General features: G+C 38.2%; 2 protein-coding genes across 2 annotated transcripts in view; one reads left to right on the top strand and one right to left on the bottom strand.

Moving 5' to 3' along the window:
* The window catches only part of sog (chordin short gastrulation), a 98,139-nt gene extending 93,763 nt beyond the window's left edge, over nucleotides 1-4,376 (top strand). The window contains exon 12 of the mRNA XM_083120645.1: nucleotides 1,322-4,376. Coding sequence (XP_082976771.1) covers nucleotides 1,322-1,462 — 141 coding nt within the window. The 3' untranslated portion in view covers nucleotides 1,463-4,376. The remainder of the gene's footprint in view (nucleotides 1-1,321) is intronic.
* Agxt (Alanine-glyoxylate aminotransferase) overlaps nucleotides 4,039-19,869 on the bottom strand; it is a 64,735-nt gene continuing 48,904 nt past the window's right edge. The window contains exons 6-7 of the mRNA XM_083120646.1: nucleotides 7,723-7,971; nucleotides 4,039-4,922 (exon numbers count right to left, since the gene is read on the bottom strand). Coding sequence (XP_082976772.1) covers nucleotides 4,763-4,922; nucleotides 7,723-7,971 — 409 coding nt within the window. The 3' untranslated portion in view covers nucleotides 4,039-4,762. The remainder of the gene's footprint in view (nucleotides 4,923-7,722; nucleotides 7,972-19,869) is intronic.

The following is a 19,869-nucleotide window of genomic DNA, read 5'->3' as shown; positions in this document are numbered from 1 at the left end:
GCGGGGCATTACCCCCACACCCCCTATACGCCTTCATGGTGTGGTGCTAAGCACAGGGGAACACTTTACTTTTTATTTTTATTGTTTATCATGTTCCATATATGTGAATGCGTCACAGTCCAAAGTGACATATCTCAATGTCAAGTGGTGTGAATTATCAACATTAATAATAAAATGTTTGCGCAAATTGTGTAGTATATTCAAAAGCCACATATGTCCAACTTCAGTCAGCTCTCCTGCTGGCCCCCATGGTGGAGTAGTTAGCATATTGTGCTACGATGGCAGGGGTCCCGGGTTCAAATCCTGGCCTGGGCATGGATGTTTGTAAGTGTCCATTCATCAATTTCATCATGCCATCACTCATTTCAGTCTTCGCAAATTAGCCAAAAGTGGCACAAAAAACGAAGTAAAATAAAGCAAATCAATCAATCAGTTCTCCTGAAGAGTTAGTGCAAATGGACATATGGCAACATAGTATTATTCACTTGGTGATATAAGCACATTTGCTTACAATTTCAAGGTCTCCTCAATGGCATAGTGGTAACATTGAAACCTTATAATCAAGGGGTTCCAGGTTCGATACCTGGTGGAGGCACATAGTGATTTGAATCCCACTTTAAACCATAGGTCAAGTTGCAACTATCCTCTCTGTCCATGAAGGTGGGCTTAAAACAAAACGCAAACAAACAAGATTACAGTTTCTACAATTTGGAAAGATTGGTTACTGCTTTTTACGTGGTTGTGTCAGTTTCACAATACTATTTTGTACATGTTTCATGCCTCTTGTAGAGAAAACAAACTCAGTTTTGAGTAAGCATTGTTTTAAAAAATGCACATTACACCTGAACAAGAGCTGTGTTTCTTTTTGGCAACATTTTCAACACTTTTCTCACAATACTTTCATCACATTGTCCAAGTGCTGCTGATGTTTAATATTCAACAGTAAAATTGGAATCAGCAATGTGCACAATTAAGAAAAAACTCTACAATAAAGGATGAAAAATGTCTTTAATGAGTTTTCCCTAAAGCATTTTGTTGTTGTTGTTGTTGCAGACCGAGAACAGTTTTGAATATTTCAAGTCATTTCACTCTTCTCTGCTGCTCAAGCCATGCTAATTTCAATCATTAGTGGTGGATAGCTTCACTTTAACTCTCAAGAAACCCTATGCTTGTAGTGATAAGTGTGTTTCAAATTATTCTTCATCATGTCTGAGTTTGAAAAATCCTAAGTTATTTTGTTATGATGGTTAAAGGATATTCTTTAAAAATATACACAAAGTCATGATCACCAAATAACTTTTTAATTTATTTTCCTCCACAGGATGGTCGTATATCTTGCAGTAGAAAGAAGTGTTCAAGATGCCGCAGAAGGAACCAGCCTGAAGACGAATGTTGTTCCAGATGTCGGAGGAATCGTTCGTGGTACAATCAAAAGAGGTACCGCAGCACAAGCGAGAGCTGAATTGACAACCTCCGGAGAGAGAATTTTTTTTGAAAAAGATAATCTTGTTCTTAAAGAGAGGCTACAAAAAGAATGTTCCTTCGTGGACTTGACATAAAGCAGACACGTGGTGTTACCAAAGAAGACTGAAATGGGTGGTTGCAGGCTGGCCTGGTTCCTGCGTGCCATGGATATTTATTTAATCCTTTGTTGTGCCATTGCCCAGTACGGGCATGCGAACTCTCTGACTCGCAGAGCGATAGAACCAGGATGCTATTTATTCTGGCCACAACACGTGGCCGTCGTATTAACATGCTTCACGAAACGCTATAAGTAACATTTGTTTTATTTGACAAATGCAAGAAACTGATCTTTGTGTACTTAAGTGTTTTTTTTAATGGTGTTTGTGTTTCTATGCTTTTTTTTCCTGGTTGAACTGGCAAACATCTTTTCATAGGTTGCTATTTACCCACCTTGGAAACACATATTCCTAAGACTTTTTTTTTAAAGAAAATATGTATATTGAAAAGAAAAAACTATGAATCTCACTGCAGTGTTTTAGACTGCCTGTATCTTAGTACTCACCAGTAGCATTCACTTTTTTGTGAGTGTGTTGTGTAAATAGATGAACGAGTGTATGTGTGCCTGAACGTGATGCATGTCTGTGTATGTGGATGGATAGGTGAGCTAGAACTTCATGCATGTGTATGAGCAAATTAAAAAGTTACCTGAATACTTTAAGAAATGAATCCACCGTAAAAATGAAGAGGAAATCAATAGTTGCATAGTCTTTAAGGAATTAGAGTTCCACAGCGAAAGCCATACAGCTGAGATGAATATTAATTGTGCTTAACAGAGAATGTCAAGGTAATGTTTAGGACCTTAATTGTGTTATAAAGCAAAATGCATGCTGTTTACTGCTTCAATGTCAACAAGTATATTGTCGTTTCCCAAAAAGCACTTTCAGAAAGACAGAATCCCAAGAAACCAAACAGCTTCGAAATAGTTATCAACTACAATAAATACATATAAATTTAGGTAATTATTTGAGAATAATGTTGTACCTACTTTCATTTTTTCTGATAACTAATTTAGGGATGTATTTCAAGTCTGCATTGAACTACTGAACAACTCCTCGTGACTTCTTAAAGTTGTTCCATTTGTTCTACAGACAACCAAGGATCTACAAAAGTCCACTGGTAAAATTACAATGATACTAATAAATCTTAATTGCTATTTTGTCTAACAGTCACCCTTACCACATGTTACATAATAGTTGCTACTACAAGTGTCCTGATCTAGAGCATTAGAACTTCCCCAATATATTTTGTTGTCATAATGTAGGTATGTCCTGATATAAATACACTCCTCAACAAGTGTTATTATATTACAGTGCACATTGTCTGCTCATATTTTTCACTTGCACAAAAGATTTCACCAGTGATATTTATAATATTCATGAAATTTTGTCGTTTATAAAATGTGTCATGGCAACTTCTATTTATTCTGAGGTGGACTGCACTTTAGGCTCACATTTAGTTATTTACTGATGAAGAATTAATAAAATTGTAACGGCCTATTGTTCATACACTGCAAGAATGAAGTTAATGTAAACAAAACCAGGTGACTTCTGAGAAATAGTTCCTTTTCTGTGTGATAGTTCCAGTGTTATTTTGCCCATGAATATATTGGTCATAGCTCTACAGTATTAAGGTCCCACAACTTTACGTTGAGCTGTATGGCTTTATATCACATGTACTATATTCCTCCTCAGCCGCCATTGTAATAGCCAATAGGATTTCTCATGAGCTGCATGTTTTTGTTTACACTGACTTTGATATTCCAGCAGACAGAAAAATGATGCCGGTTTTGGAAATGGAGGTACATCTTTCTTTAAATTATTATTCTGCAAAACTTACTACATAGACACAGCTACATGACCTGTTGCTTCTGAACTGTTTGAAGCTGTTTGGTAAAAATGTTGATTCTTTGAAAATACATTACAGTGCTATAAATTGCAAGTAGACATATTTCATTAGTGAGTTTAGAAATATCTGAAATAATATTGAATTGTAATAGCACAGCAGTAAGCAGTAAAATTCTGGCTGGAAAATTATGGTATAGTTAGAGCTTTATTTGGACCATTAATGGGACATCGTTTAGTAAAGTTAATGCAATGTTTTAATCAGTACAATTATAGTGCACTATGAAATATTTTTCATAAGTCAATTTAGCCAAAGTTACAGTAGGTAATTCAAAGTTATGCTGCATCCAAATATATTTTATTCCTTAATTATTTTGCATTGGTATATTTGTTAATAAACACATTTGGAAAATTGTTGTACAAGAATCATGTGAACTGTATTGTACAAAATTTAGATTGGTAAAGTTTAGTGTAAATTTATGTATATTTTAATTTCGGAATTGTCAAAAGTTTTTATTATTCGTCATGGAAGTGATGTTGTACATTACTTTCTACATGAAAACAAAAATAAATGTGTCAATTTGCTTGTAAGCTGCACTGCAGTTTGTAATCTTGCGTTTTCCGCAAGTCAAATATTCAAACAACGCTTTGTCATTCATTGTGCCATTTTAATTGTTACAGCAAAGTGATAGATATGATGAGAGTAGCTCAGATATTCATAGACATTGTACCTGTTAAATGGTTAATGAAGGGATATGTGTCCTATATTGTATATTTCTGTGCATACACTATTTGATATAAATATATATATATATATATATAAATGTCTGCATAAATACATAGAAAATATAGCTTCAAATAAACTAATTATTTTTCTTTAGACAGTGATGCATAAAATTGGATATAGTTGTCATGTTCTACAGGTACAGAGTAATTAATATTTATTTACAAAGTGTACAATTGTAATGCAAATAGTTAAAAATTGCCCAGAACTATGTAATAAAAAATCTATTGCTACAGAATATTTGTGTTTGTTTTTTAATGAAAATTGACTGATGGACCTTTCTCACTGTAGATGGGTGGAGTTATTTTTTTTTCTCCCCAAAAGAGGGTAATGTTGCACTTGATATTGTTCTCAACAATTTATGTAATAAATTTTATACTGTGTATTTTGCAGTTAACAAATGTTGACGAAGAGATACTGAAAATTTGGTTTGAAGACAATTTTATGCACAAAGAAGGCTAATCATACCAGAAACACTAGATTATAACAAAAAAAAAAAACATCATTTCAAAACAAGTTCAATGTATTAATAATCATTATGTACAATATATTATATTAATATGTTTGCAATTATGTATATTGTATGTATATTAATCGGTGTTACTTATGAAATTCACAACTTGACTCCAATTACATTGGCATGTTCCATACATTCTTTGACAACTTGTAAAACATAATCCACCTTATCGTAACTGGCATTGTATCCCATTAATCCAATTCGCATCACTTGTCCAGCACTTGGACCCAGACCTCCAGCAATTTCCACTAGATATCTGCAATACAGATAAACAAATGTTATACAGAATTGGAGTGTTCAGTGTGAGCATGTGTGGGCGTGGGATTAATTTCATAAAAATATCTGCTAATGAAAGTGAGTTGATGTGATAAACACAAAAGCTAATTTTAATTTCGATTTTTATTGGCCTCTGTGGTGGAGTTTTCCTGCAACACCAAGGGTCCTGGGTTCGAATCCTGACCTGGTCATGGATGTTCTTTGTGAGCGTCCCTGCATCAGTTTAATCATATCATCACTTAGCCAAAAGTGGCAGAAAAGCGAAGTAAAATAAACGAAATCAATCAATAATTTTGATATTGAAATGAGCCACCAATATTTAAATTTTTATCAGGAAATGAACATGGGTACATGAACAATTATTCAAAATTATTTTCCTTTTTTTTTTTTTTTTTTTTAAATATTCTATATCCATGGGCGTCCGGAAAGGGGGGGCAGGGGGGGCGTGCCCCCCCTGGAAAATGAAAGTCAACCAAAAAATATGTATTTCACACATATAATTTCATTTTAGCCACAAAAATATTTGGTAATTATTGCATGAACACCATAAATTCAAATTAAAGCGATATTTTTTATGGAACAATACTATTTTTGTGAAAATTTGCCTTCGTTTGCCACCCCTCTGGAAAAAAATACCTTCCTTGCCCATCCCTGGAAAAAATCCTGCGGACGTCCATGTCTATATCTCTTATCATCCAATCTAAGTTAAGTAGTGTGATTAGTATGAATGATGATTAAATTAAATAACCTGCTTCCATGGTGGATGATCAAGCAATCTGAAGCCAAGGTCCCAGGTTTGAACCCTGGACATCATCCATCATCTCATTGCCGTGATTAACCCAACAGGTAAAAAAATAGCATGTAAAATAACCAATATAGAACAGCAGAGCACTTACATGATAGGAAAAATGATACAGCAATAGTACGGTGCGACATAAACAGTGGCATAGCAGCCACCCCCGCAATGCAAAGAGGTGCCCCGCTATGTTCTTTCTCTGTGATCCTGAAATTTTATATAATCCCATAAATTCAGCAGTTAGTGTCGCTTATTTAAAAAACGGATTTACGAAACAGAAAGTTGGTTTTCAGTAACATATCATATGACGACGTCTGCGATAATAAGCAGTGGTGTGTTGTCTCAGCCAGAGGGGCCCACACACCTTGACATTATGTGTCTCCTCCGAAATTCAGAATTAAGTTACTTGTTCACAGATTACAATCGATAGGAAACTTCTCTCATCAGCTACGTAATTTTCAAAAACGTAGAATAGTGAAGTGTAGTACAGTTCTGAATCGAGTAGAAAGATTCAGTTGCTCAGCCAGTCAATGCCTTATACACAATACATAAACAAACAAACTTGATGACCTTTTTTATTACCAGCAATATAACGTGATATTTAAAATGTAACTTCCCACCAAATATTTTCAAGGGGGGCTCCAAGCCTCAGTATGAGATTGAAATAAGATCTGAGATAAATTTCCCACATTGTCCACACCTATTAAGTTTTACTTCAAAGGGGCCCAAAAACTCAGGATGTTGAGCCCAGGGGCAATTTTTCCATTGCCCTTAGCTCCAGTAGCCCCAATTCCTCCACGCAGGGTATACAACATATACAGTGCTTGAAATGCTCCAATCCCTCCAATAGGCATTTCATTGAGTGATAAATTTTCGGTGAATAATGTCCAGTAAAGTAAAAAAGTAAAAAACAAGTAAAGTGCTCCCCTGTGCTTAGCACCATGCCATGAAGGCGTATAGGGGGTGTGGGGGTAATGCCCCACACTTTCTTGATCCGGTCTTGAGTGGGGGTGATGTGATCAGCATCATGCCCCTGACCGCCTTTACCCCCCAGGGTTTTCCCCAGGTACCCATGTCATTCGACGCTGGGTGGGCGCCGGGGCCGCTTCCAACGTTAGAAAAGTTCCTGGATTTGAACCGGCCGGGGATCGAACCCGGGACCTTGAGCATGGTAGTCAGATGCGTTACCGACTGAGCCACCGTGGCCAGTCGATGCTTAATTTTCTATCTTTCGTCGCAGCAGATTGCAATTGACCCTTTGATATTAGGTCACCATCGACAATGTAGAGGTCCCCTGTAACTGAAATGATAAGTTTGCTTGAGTATATAACTCCCAATTAGTATTACAAGCATAATGTGAGCACTCTTACGTTGAATCTTGGCCTGAGCCAGAGGATGGCTTTGTGGGCTGAAGGTGCATCCACCTCTAAGTCCAAAAAAGACATATTTACTATCCTCTTAAACAATTTCCCCAAACAGTATTTTTAAATATATGTGTATTACGAGTATTCGAACAAAAAGGATCACGAACAAAATAGTTGGCTGTGTGAAGCCTCCACCCTCCTTAAAAAAATATCCAGGCTGTACCACCGCGTTGAATAAGAGAAAATATTTCTAATTTCTTCATCCAGTTATTTATCAGAGATTCAGACCACCCTGATTTAGTTTCGACAAATTACTAAACTGTAGCCTAAGTCGATGACAAGAACTGGGAAGGAATGGTTAAAGTAAATTCATTTTACAACTGGGGGGGGGGGGGTTGCTAACTATTGTGTGTCCGTTCCACTCTGGCATCATCTCGATGTTTATTTTTTCCACTGAGGGGGTCCAATATTTTACTTGCAGGGGGCCCCAGAGAACTGTGCTACGCCACTGGACATAAACCACCCTAGCACAGAGGCCACCTTTGAAATTCATTAAATATATATTAACCAAGCAATTTCAAAGTGTACATATAAGAGAATAATTAAAATATGAAACTCACTTGTTCATTGCATATGTCGACAGAGCCTTTGCATCCAGTCCAAGTGGGATTTTCACTGTGGTGACTGTTGGAAGACGAGCCTCTTCATCCTGCACAAACAATTCAAACCCAAGCTGCTTTAACCCCTCATGAAGTCTTTGAGCACAGGAAACATGTCTCTTCCAACATTTCTCAATACCTTCTTCTGCTACCTGAGCCAGTCCTTCCCTTAATGTGTACAGGGCATTTGCAGGCACCGTGTGGTGGTAACTGGAAGGATCAAAACAAAGAGGCGTATTTAAAACCTACACTCTATCCCGGGAATGTCTGGAGCAAGCAAACATAAACAAGTCTCTGAGGAAGTAGAGACTCGAGAGGGCTCGACCAATGAACTCGTGAGAGGGGAGTTGAGTTCAGCTACAAGCCGTTTGCAGCAGTGCACACTGCATTGCTCCACCAACTCTCTTTCTCTCCTTTTCTTACATTATGCACGGCTTTGCTCCACAGATTCCATAGACAGACAATACTGCTAATTTCTAGAAAGATAACTTGATGTACGGAGCACTTGAAAATGGTGCTCCCAGTGTTTACAGTTGTAGCAAATTTCTTCATCACTTGAACACATGAACCCCAGTTCCCTGCCCAAAGGGTGGTTGATGGGTATTATAGCCCAGTTGCGTGACCATTTTTTTTCAAAAGAGGGAGGGGGTTACATATACTATTTTAGTAGTAGGTCCTCATTTTTCCAACTTTTACTGCCTTTGACTTTTTTTTAGGAATAGTGGGCCAAAGGTGGGCGGTTATGACCCCCACCAACCTCCCTTGGGCACACCAATGTTATAGCACCCCAATATGTGTCCTAAAGAAACAGGATAAATGAAGGGATAATAATTCATACCCCCCCCCCCCATCCCTTTGAGGGTACCAGAAAAAAATATTGTGAAGACTTAAAATATCCCTAAATATGATACAAAAAACGCATACCTGTGCTAAAAGAGCATTTAATTACCTATTTTTATTGCTTGCTGGTGCCTCCACTGCTCCTTCTCCCCAATAAAACATCTGAACAGTGAACACTTCACTGTCAAAAGTTCAGTTGTGGCTGCATTACTCACTAATACCTAGACAATAATGTAACCAGTAAACGAAGATCACCAGAGGGGAGGGGAAGACTTTTTTAGTCATTTCAATATAATTTGTAAAAATCGGATGTAGGGTAAAATTTAATCTAATGATGAAGTTTTTGGTTTTTTTGGGAGTCTGAGGCAGGGTTGTTTAAGGTCCAGTAACTGGAATATGAATTCTTCCAGTGCGGAACAGAAAATCAGCAAGTGCAAACGAGTTCGGGACCGCAAAGAACCGATTTCTCTTGACGAAAAAGAAATATTCACTCGTGAGCATGAAAGCCTGCCTAATCCAGCTTTTGGCTGAGGAGACGCAAGCACATAGTATAAATAAGATTTTGCAATATGCCCTAAACCTAACTTTTTTAAAGAACTAAAACATCGACGTGTGAGCGATAGTTATTATTATTATTATTATTATTATTATTTTAATGTAGCCGTCATTTGGATTCAAACTCGCTCTCTATCACCGAAAAGGCGAGTGGTGGTGCAGAATTATCAAACCACTTCATTTCGAACTTTGTCGAGTAAGATTCAGTGATCGGTTACTTCGTATGAACTTTCCAGCCTGATCATTACCAGTGCGCAGTTAGAGATCGGTTAGTTCATTTGAACTCTCCAGCCTAACTATTGCCTATTTTTGTGGAAATAGGAAAAGATTTATTATCCATTTGCCTTGACTCATCTCACCCAACAGGTCACTACGTGCCGGGGTTATAAATGTGGCCTACGAGAGAACAGCATTATCATTGCTTCCCTTCATTGCGTTTTTCTAAAACCGCAGCGTGTGCCATTCCAATATGAAACATACTCGGGGACCTATTTAAAACACAAATTAATATCGCAAATAGAGAAGAGAATCAATTCGGAACCCATGTAGAACCTTCATTATCATGGACCAGAACCTTTTTGCCGGACTAATTTAAGTAAGCTCTAACTTTGTTACCGAAAAGAGACAATAGCGATATTGGACCGTATTTAAATTGTACAGAACCCAATAGAACCGTTAATTTTTATGGGTTCCTGGGCCTTGAACAGCTCTGGTCTGAGGGAATGGTGTATTGAATTCCGTGTGACTTGTTTAATGCAGGAAGTTTTGTTTAGTTTACAAAATTGCCACATAAAATGCCTTTCTGACATCTGAGAGCAATAAGACATCGTTTACAAACAACACACACCATAGGATCAATTCTATCTTATTTGAAGGTATATATACACAAAATATACAGTGATGGAAAAAAGTAATCATACAGTGGAACTGAAAGGAAGAAAGGACGAATTGCAGCAGCTAGGAATACAATAAGGAAGTCAAAACTGTTAATGCTTTACCATGTATGCACCAAACGATATATTGACAACAAAAATAAATAACAGATGCTGCTTGTAGAAAAATAAAATACAAAACATTCTCAATACCCGCTTCTTTGGCTGGACAAAAGTATTCATACACCAACATAAAAGTTCACTTTGAAGAAAAGAAAGAAACAAATACCATGTCGTCATAATTTAGTATGCATTCCTCTGTTATGGAGAATAGCTGTCAAGTCTCTTTTGCATAGAATGAACAAGATGCGTGGTTATTTCAGATGTAATATTGTGCCACTCATGCAAAATGACCTCTTTCAGTCTATTCTTGCTTGTTATGTCACGTTTTCGGAGTCTGGTTTCCAAATGGCTCCAAAGATGTTCAATGGGGTTAAGGTTGGGGGACTGAGGTGGAGTTTTGAGTGTGTGGGGAGTAAAATATAACAACCAAAGGTGGACAATCTCAGCTGTATCTTTAGGGTCGTTGTCCTGCTGGAAGTAAAAATCATTCCCAAGACCCAAATGATCGATACTCTGCTGCAAATTGTTCTTCAGAATATCCAAATAGACAAATCTATCCATAGTTCCCTCAATAAAGACGAGTTCTCCAACACCTGAGGCTGACATACAGCCCCAGACCATAACGCCACCACCTCCATGTTTAACTGTGGCCAAGAGATTTCGAGACTCAAGCTCAGTATTGGGCTTTCTCCACACCAAAATTCTACCATCACTATGGATAATATTGAATATACTCTCGTCCGTAAACAACACTTATCCCAGAAGTCCAAACTTTTACTCACATACTCCTTTGCAAATGTTAATCTGGCCTTCTTGTTCTTCTTACTGATGTATGGCTTCCTTCTAGGTACCCTAGCTCTGTACCCTGCTCGGTTGAAAAGCCTTCTAATACTTCTTGAGGACACTTGTTTTCCCAAGTGTTCGTGAACATGTGCCAACACTGCTGACGATGTTAATTTTGGGTTTTTCTTGATCATTCTCAACAGTCCTTGTTTCTCTCTCGAAGTAAGTTTCTGAGGACGCCCTACCCTTTCCCTATTTATCACCACTTTTGTGTCATTATATCCTTTGATGACATTTTGCACAGTCGCACGACTTCTCCCAACTATGTCTGCGATTTCAGAATATGATTTCTTATTGTGGTATAATGATATCATAATTCTCCTCTCTTCGATCGTGGTTTCCTTCCCTTTGCGGCCCATTTGACTTCCTGCAGCACGCCAACACCAAACCAACCACTTCCTTACACAGGTGCAAGTGCAGTAAACACATATCTGGCACTGAATGATGGAAACGGTTGTTTCACGAACTTTTGGGGGGTTTATAACCTGGCGTATGAATACTTATGACCATCCAGAAAGCAGTTTATCTAAGGATTATCCACATTTCTCACGACAATTTCAATTGTATGCACACAATTGCTTTGCGTTTCTATTCTTGCCATTCCAATGGAGATATGTGCTACAGACTTGACTTGCCTTTACGGTCTTTTTTGTATAATAACATGTTTCATTCAGACAATGTCTTTGTATGAATACTTATGTCCATGACTGTACAATTATTTGTGTGTGTGTGTGTGTGTGTGTATAGTTATTTTATGACATCTTTTTCGTACCTCTGGGCATAGGCGCCGACTCCATGGGGCTTGGGGGGGGGCTCGAGCCCCCCTCCCAATGTTATCGATGTGGGGGCAGAGCCCCCCAAATAATTTTGCTTAAGAGAAGCTAATGTATTATTTTGCTTCTCTTGTAAAGTTTACTCTGAATTGTGCCACATGAACTTAACTTTAAATACACATTTGAAATGTTCTAGACCATCAACTTCGGGGGCTGAGACCGCTAAACCATCAACTTTGGGGGGCTATGACCAGAGACAGCAAACTCATGACTTATTACTATATACTAAGTATATAATTATAAGTATTGTTAACATTTTCACTAAAAAGAGTTTAAAAAGAAGAAGTGCATAAACTAGGAGAGTGGATGGGACGTTCGGGCTACAAATGGGTCTCACATGACATTCAGAACGAGATCATTGATATATTAGGGAGATTTGTTTTGAGCTCCGTGGTAGCAGATATTAAAAGTCGGGAATATTTTGCTATTATGGTTGACGAAACTTGTGACATATCCATCCGTGAATAATTGACATTTTGCATTCGAACTGTAAATGAAAATTTTAATTTAATATTTTTGAGGAATTCATGGGCTTTACGAGATTCCGAACACTGAGGCCAAAACTTTAAAAAGGGAGGGAGTGAGTCATTCATTAATTTGTGTCAGTGATCAGAGCCCACCCCCGCCCCAATAATTTTGACAAGTCGGCGCCCCTGCCTCTGGGCAATATCCATGTCTTAATGTGGATTCGAAATCAAAACATTCGAATTCGATATGCATGTTGTAGATCGAGAGACTAGATTTTGTTCAATACAAAACGAGCCATTGGCAGAAAATTGAAAACCATCGCGATTCTTTACTACTTGCTCAAACACTGTCCAATTTTACGAGAATCTATTGACTTCTAATTGCGTCGGAAGTGTACAATGTGGAGATCTGAATTGTGTGAACCTTCCTGATGTTTCAATGGGTGATGTTCAATTTGACGTCAGCGGCGCAAAGCGTTGTGGAAAATCTAGCAGAAGCGACACTGGCCAGCGTGTAGCGAAAACACACGATACGGTGTGTGCATGAAAATAGACCCCGTGGTGTTTAACACTTAGCATTGAAGTGAGGATTTTAAAATGAAATTTCCTTTTTGGCGAATGGTAAAATTTAAGTAACCGCCAAACGTCTGAAATTAATTTATTTTCTTCTTTTTCACATTCGTACTTACATATTCTGCATTCCTAAGGATTCTTGAAGGTGCCATTTCGTTTTCTTCACGCAAATAATCTCAATTTTCGACATATCGAGTAATTCTTGTTTGTTCGTTTTCGCTTGCGTTACATGCAATATGGCGGAGAAATCTTGACTAGCGTTGTCCATGATCAGTGGTTATGCAATGTTGCAACCTTCTTCATCGAAAAATACCTACTTTCGTGTTACTGATTTTGTATTTTTTTTTCAGGTTCGAAAACCCCACGAACCATGCACAGATAGCCCCACGAACCATTCACGGATAGCCCCACGAACCATGCACGGATAGCCCCACGAACCATTCATAAATAGCCCCACGAACCATGCACGGCAAGGTTAGGTTAGGTTAGGCAAACATAGTTAAAATTGTCATCTTCAAAATTGTCATGTTCTTGGAAAACTACGGTGTGGTTGGAAACACTGACCGGGAGTTCCATCATCGAACGCACGCAACATTTGATTCACGTAGTGGAAGGACATAGAGGCAACAGTTTTCGTGCATTGGAGAGATATTAATCTTCAAAAATACATGATTTACCGGCGAAATAAATTAACCGATGGGAAAAAACACTTTCACGACCTTTCAAAAGTGTACGGAAAGTCAGTTCGGTAAGTACTTTCTCCTGTAAAATTGAAGAAATACGTTTTGCGGATACGCAAATTTTACCACTGCATTAAAAAAAGTACACAATTTTGCATTTCCGGAACATATCTATGATCATTTTCACGAGACAAAGTTTGTTTTAAATTTACTTTATGATCAAATGAACTAATTCACAGTAAACCTACAGCTAAAAATGGGCATTGATCAGGAATCTAATCCTGGACCCCTCGATTACAAGGAGACAGCATTAGCCACTACGCTATGGGAGAAACCACATTTGCACGAGAAACTACGAAGCTCCCTAGTCTGTATTCATTTCGGATTTTATTTTCCTTTATGCAACGTTGTTGTAAAATGTGTGAAGTGTGACTGATTTTTTAAAAGTTGCTTAACGTTGTTTTCTTTCCTGCGGGTCAATCGCGAGTGTGGGGAAAAGTGGATGATTACTGGAATGAGGAAGAGACTTCGAATATTCATACCTAACCCAAGATTCAAACCAAAGACCCTTTCGTTTGTACGAAGTTTCGTGTTCGAAAGTTTCAGAGTGGGATCTGAACCACTGTGTAATGGGCTTCAACCGGGAATCGATTGCACGGCGGCAGCGTTACTACCACACACCCCGTTCCTGGGTTGAAATTCTGTTTCTTCTCTGAACCTTTCCTTCATTTCATTAACCAGCAGGCGCGGCTCGTGCATTATTTACCCGGGGGTTCACTGAAGTCATGTGACATATATTCAGTTTCCGCAAAATATACTTCCTTCGCCTAACAAAACGATGGGGGGAGGGCTTAAAAAATTTGTCCAGAATTTTTTGTATCTGGGAGTATAAGGTTTTGTAGTAGGGGTGTGCGAATAAATTTAGGGCTGAAACTACAATAAATTGTGCCTTTATGAAAAAAGTTGAGTTTTGTTGGAATGTCATGGACGTCCTCAAGTAGGGGCAAGTAATATATTTTTTTTCCCAAGAGGAGCAAAAAACACTCCTTCAGTCTGAAGTTACTGCAACGCTTTTATAATAATTACCAAAAATTACTGTGACTGAAATTAAATTATATGTGTGTAATATATAATTTTTGGTTGACATTCAATTGCCATGGGGGGTGGCCCCCTTTTCCCTTCCGGACGTCCATGCCGACTAATCAGAACTGGTTCTACATTTATTAAAGGGAAATGGCAACTAATGGCATGTGCATACTATAATAGAAATCGAACCTGAGACCCTTTCATTGATACGGGACAGCTTTGTTCAAATTTGGGGCTGGTCGACCAGCACACGCTTTTTTTCAGTGGACAGGGAAGTTTGTTTACGTTAATTATGTGCATTTCTATCGGTCATTTCTTACCTGCGCGGACAGCAACGCCTACACTGCATCAAATGACATAACCTAGGTAAAGTCCATCCCCCGCTTCACTCGCAGCATCACTTAATACTTTCCAACAAGTATCCAAGCACTTCAAAAACTAACAGGCTTGAGACGATTGACACCGAGCGACAGCGAGTCACGTTTTCGCGCCATTCTTTCTCTTTCGCGAACCCGAAGTGTTTCCACCTTTAAGGAAAAACCTCTGAATGCATGCACGAGCTATTTTGGTAATGTATCTCCTTTATTTTAATTCATCGCATCTAATTCCAGCTTTTATTTGTTTCCACTCATCCATCTCTGCCACAATCTTGCATTTATTCCAAGAAGTTCGGTGCAAAAATGATACAAAGAGAAGATTGAATATGTAATGTGCGCGCTTCAAACTTGAACCGCACACAGCAACACTGGAAGGGAAGAAGCAGCAAGAACGGAGCCTTGTCCCGCTGCTTCTGCGAGAGAACGAACTACGCATGACCGTTGGGTGGAGACATAGGTTCTGCAATATCATGTTCCATGTATTTTGCCCTATACCCTCCTCGAGCTTCTGCTCCCGCACGAAGCTTTCACAATGGCAAGAGCTGTCCTGTGGGGGTTCAACTGAGGGTCTGTATCAGGGCGGCCGATTCGCGGTTTCTTCTTCTCAGCAAAAGAGTTCGCCGTATTACGGGCACAAATACATGACTTATTGTGTAGAATTTTTAGCGAAATAATGTGAAAATGTAAAGACATTGTTTATTGTTCATAGTGTTGCCCACGAGACGAGACGAGACGAGACTTTGGTCTGTCCCGTCCCGTCTCGTGAAAATGCTGTCTCGACTCGTGTCTCGTCTCGAAAATATTCGTTTGTCCCGTCTCGTGTCCCGTCTCGAAGGGTTCTGTCTCGTCTCGTCTCGTCCCGTCTCGTTTTGTCCCGTCTCGTCTCGTAAAAGTGATCCGGGATATCATGCCAACAAAAGTCAAAAGTAGCAGAAACACGAAATATTTTTCCGGAAAGTGGGATAAAGCTCCAAATATTTTACCCATTGCGTGGTGAGAATAAATAAGGTTCGTTAATCATGAGGACATTAATATTAAAAATGCAGTTTGTTGGTTACTGATTGCTAGGTACCTTATGAAATCTACCTTGTGGTTTTTCTCGCTTCATACAACTGTCTATCCATCGTACATTTATACCAAGTTTGTTAGAACCTGTCCCGTTTCCCGCGCTAGCGATCGCTCGACAGTTTTGGTGCCAATGAGAAACGAGAAAAAAGTCGTCTGCTGGGCAGCGAGGAGCAAATGGAAGCCGGAAGAGAGGAGCTTACGTAGACGTTGTTGCCAAGTTGCGTATTTTAATTTGCTGCCTGGCTTTGGTTTTCCCGAGCACGGAGTTCAGGCGGTCTTCAGCAGCAACACCGCTTGGTTTATGCTAGAAAAGCCAGCGATCAGCTACCGCGGGAAGCCGGACAGGTTGTAACAAACACGGTATAAGTGATTGCTCTTTTTCATTACTGCTATACCTTTTGGAAGTCTTGAAATGTTTTCCAATAGACCTTCTTTCTTTCTGAATGTCGAACTTCCGTGCACTATGAAAATGTACATTTTTTCTTTAAATTCTAAGCTTGGCGCTGGGGAGCAACAAAAAAGTTTTTAAATGTGTAGTACGAACACAAAAGACTATTTAAAATTTCAATATTTTGTATATTACAAATAGAAAGCATTTATTGTTCTTAATATTGTTAAACATCTTCTATGACATAAGTTTCAAAAAGTGTTTTTTTGTGATATTGTGCTGTTTCTTATGCCCAGCTTATGACGCACATACTTCTTTGTTTTCCCTTTAGCCTCTAAGTCCGGTACCACCACCGCTTGATCTAATTTATCCTTCGGCAGGCACGCATCTAGAAATATATGTCGGGGGAGGGTGTCTGAGCCAAGTGTTTCAGAAAAAATGATAATAATAACATTAACGACAACAATTAAGCAATTGTTTAAATTAATGCATTAATATAATTCATAGGTCTATTCACTTGAATATGTAAATTAATCAATTCTATTATTGTTATTGCATGACATGTTACAAAGATGGTAGAAGAATAGTAATATAACAGCACGAATATTAGTCAATATCTAGCTTACGTGTAGTTAAGATCGTCAAAATCTGCATAAAAACAGCTGTCCTGGCAAGAAAATTAATGTCAAAAAAGGTGATGAATTGAATATTTGCTGAGTAACAAAAAAAAAAAAGATGTTACATCCAGTTGACGAAAAATAAAGTTCCTGATTAATATTTTATGCTCATTATTATAAGTAGTAGCGTACATAAAACTTCATTGATACTGTCATTCAAAGCAGTATGATCCCAATAGAATCCTTGTTTTCTAGTAAGTTCGGCAGGAATATGTAACCCTCGATTATGCCAAACAAATATATTTTTTTGTTTAGCTAGAGCAAGGCCCCAGGCATATAACGTGTTATTGGAATCAACATATTTCTGTAAATTGGATGCCTCCCCGATGGCGTAGTAATAACGTCGAGGTCTTGTAATGAAGGGTCCTCGCGTCGATACTCAATGGAGTCACAAAGTGGATCGGATCGCACATTAAACTGTAGGTCGGTTCGCGATTTAGCCTATTTGCGAATCAAGTGGACTTAAAAAAACAAAACAATATTAACCTTAAGAATATTAAAATAAACTAATTCACCCGCAGGTAAGTCAAATTTCACATATCCTTCATCATCCTCGTTCATAGACTTCCTGCAATACTCTTGTGTTGCATCCCACCAGGTGCGAAAAATGTGAAGTTATTATTTTCCCGTACTGCGTTATTTCTTTTCATAACAGTAAGGCTAAATTCTCGTTTTATCTGAACTTTTAAAAAATGTGCAAAATACGTCTCTATCTTTAAACAACCACCCTTTCCCATGTATGTGTAAAATAATCCCACTCTGTCTCAGAAAACCTCTTCCCACGATGAAATGAAGGAAACAACTATCAAGTCTCAACAATTATAAATTTTTGCTTAAATTTCCTATCATTTATACAAACAGTAGCACATATCACGTCCTTTGGTGCAACACTGTCAACAGCTAATGTTACTTTCCTCGTCCTAATAAATTTACTTCCAACCAGTGACGGCGCCAGGGAAATTTGACTGGGGGGGGGGGGAAGGCTGGCAACAAAATATTGTAAGGGGGCAGTCACATTAAAACGCCCGAAAACACTACACATATATATACTTATATAATAATAATTATAATAATAATAATTATTATTATATTCATGTATGATGTTTTGTGTGTGTCTTTTATTTAGAGTGGACGTTTACTGCCTAAATTTACTTCTTGATTACGAGTTTATCTCCACATGATTCGTTTTAATAAAGACATTAATTCTTTTTTATTGGTAAGTTGCGTTGTCTCTAGTGGCCTATTTCAGTATTGAAAGACATTCATAATTTTATAATTCATCGTCTTTCTTGAGATGAAACTACTGATATAAATATTTAAATTATAAGATAATAATATAAATGATGAAAATAATGCTTCTAAGAGTTTAATTTTCTTGCAAAATAAACGTGACGTTGGAAGAAATGAATCTCCTTAAGTATTAGAAACAATGTGAGGCACTTCTCCTGTAGGAGAATTCTGCTGTATGTGCTTTGGAGAACCCCAATGCCCACCTTTGGTACGTCCAGGACTTGACATTTCTTCTCAATGGCAAGAACAGCCAAATGAGGCAGTTTGCATCCAGCATCCTGTTTCGAGCAAGCCTTTTCAAAGATTTTAAGGACAACCATCTTCGTAACACTGAAGAGTTTTGGGCAAAATTTGTGTTTCACATTTCAGGGAAATGTTATCACAGGATAAAAAATCAGACAAAGGTTTCAGTTATCTCATAATTCAAGAAATATTCTGACCCTGGCATTACTTACGCATACTCTACCACTCCAACGTATGTCTGTGCTACCCAATTACAGGCACATATGGAGTTCGTGGGAAGAAGTTCTTCGATTTTGATATGTACGAGAAAGAGCGAACCTGCATCTAAAGATTGAAGAGTGGCAAATCCTAATAAGCATTCTTTTACCTGGCCGCGATATGTTTTGAATCGAATTTAAGTGTAATTTGCATTTTAAGGTTCACGTTCAATACATTTCCAAATAATATCATTCCCTCATTAACTTCAAGAGTATCGAAGAAATTCCCTTTGTTAAGGTTTCCTCAGACTCATCATCTCGAAATTCAAGTCCCTGAATAGTAAGAAACCGCGATGAATCCACAACAACAGACATGTAGTGTCTGGTTTTCTTCGATCACCTTTGGTCCTGGGTTCGATACCCAGTGCAGGCACTTTAAACTATTAGTCCAATCCCGATTGCCTTTTCTGTGCATAAAGTGGACTTAAAACATCAAATCAACCAACCAACCAAATCTTGAATCAACTTTGAATGTCTTTTAATAATTAGCGTTGTCACTAACGACCACGATTAGAATAATTTGCCCGTACTACAGATGATGTCTTGTGGTCCTGAAAATATTCGTGATGTTTTAAAATCATCCACATTCAACACTTTTCCCCAGTTCTTAAGACAGGTTAAAACTTAGGTTAATCTCGGCTATTACAGGACATAAATGAATGAGAAATCACCTATGCCCGGGTCGGCGCTCGAATCTTGAACGAAAGTCACATACACATAGCTCTATATATATACACTAAACAAATTAATATTTGTTAATCAAGTTGGTATTATAAGCAGAAAAGTGATATGCAGAATACACCACTTTGAAAAAGGTGAAAATCGTCATACTCTCATAAATGAACTCTCTTATTATTCGATATTTAATTAACTTCAGTTGGAGGGCCCGGGTGGGGGGGGGCGAAGTGTTCGACATGGGGCGTCCCCCTGCCTCCT

This window comes from Lepisma saccharinum, chromosome 4 (genome assembly GCF_977018435.1).
Source record: "Lepisma saccharinum chromosome 4, izLepSacc3.1, whole genome shotgun sequence".
Lineage (NCBI taxonomy): Eukaryota > Metazoa > Arthropoda > Insecta > Zygentoma > Lepismatidae > Lepisma > Lepisma saccharinum.
Note: the sequence above shows the minus strand (reverse complement) of the source record. Positions and strands in the feature narration are given on the sequence as shown.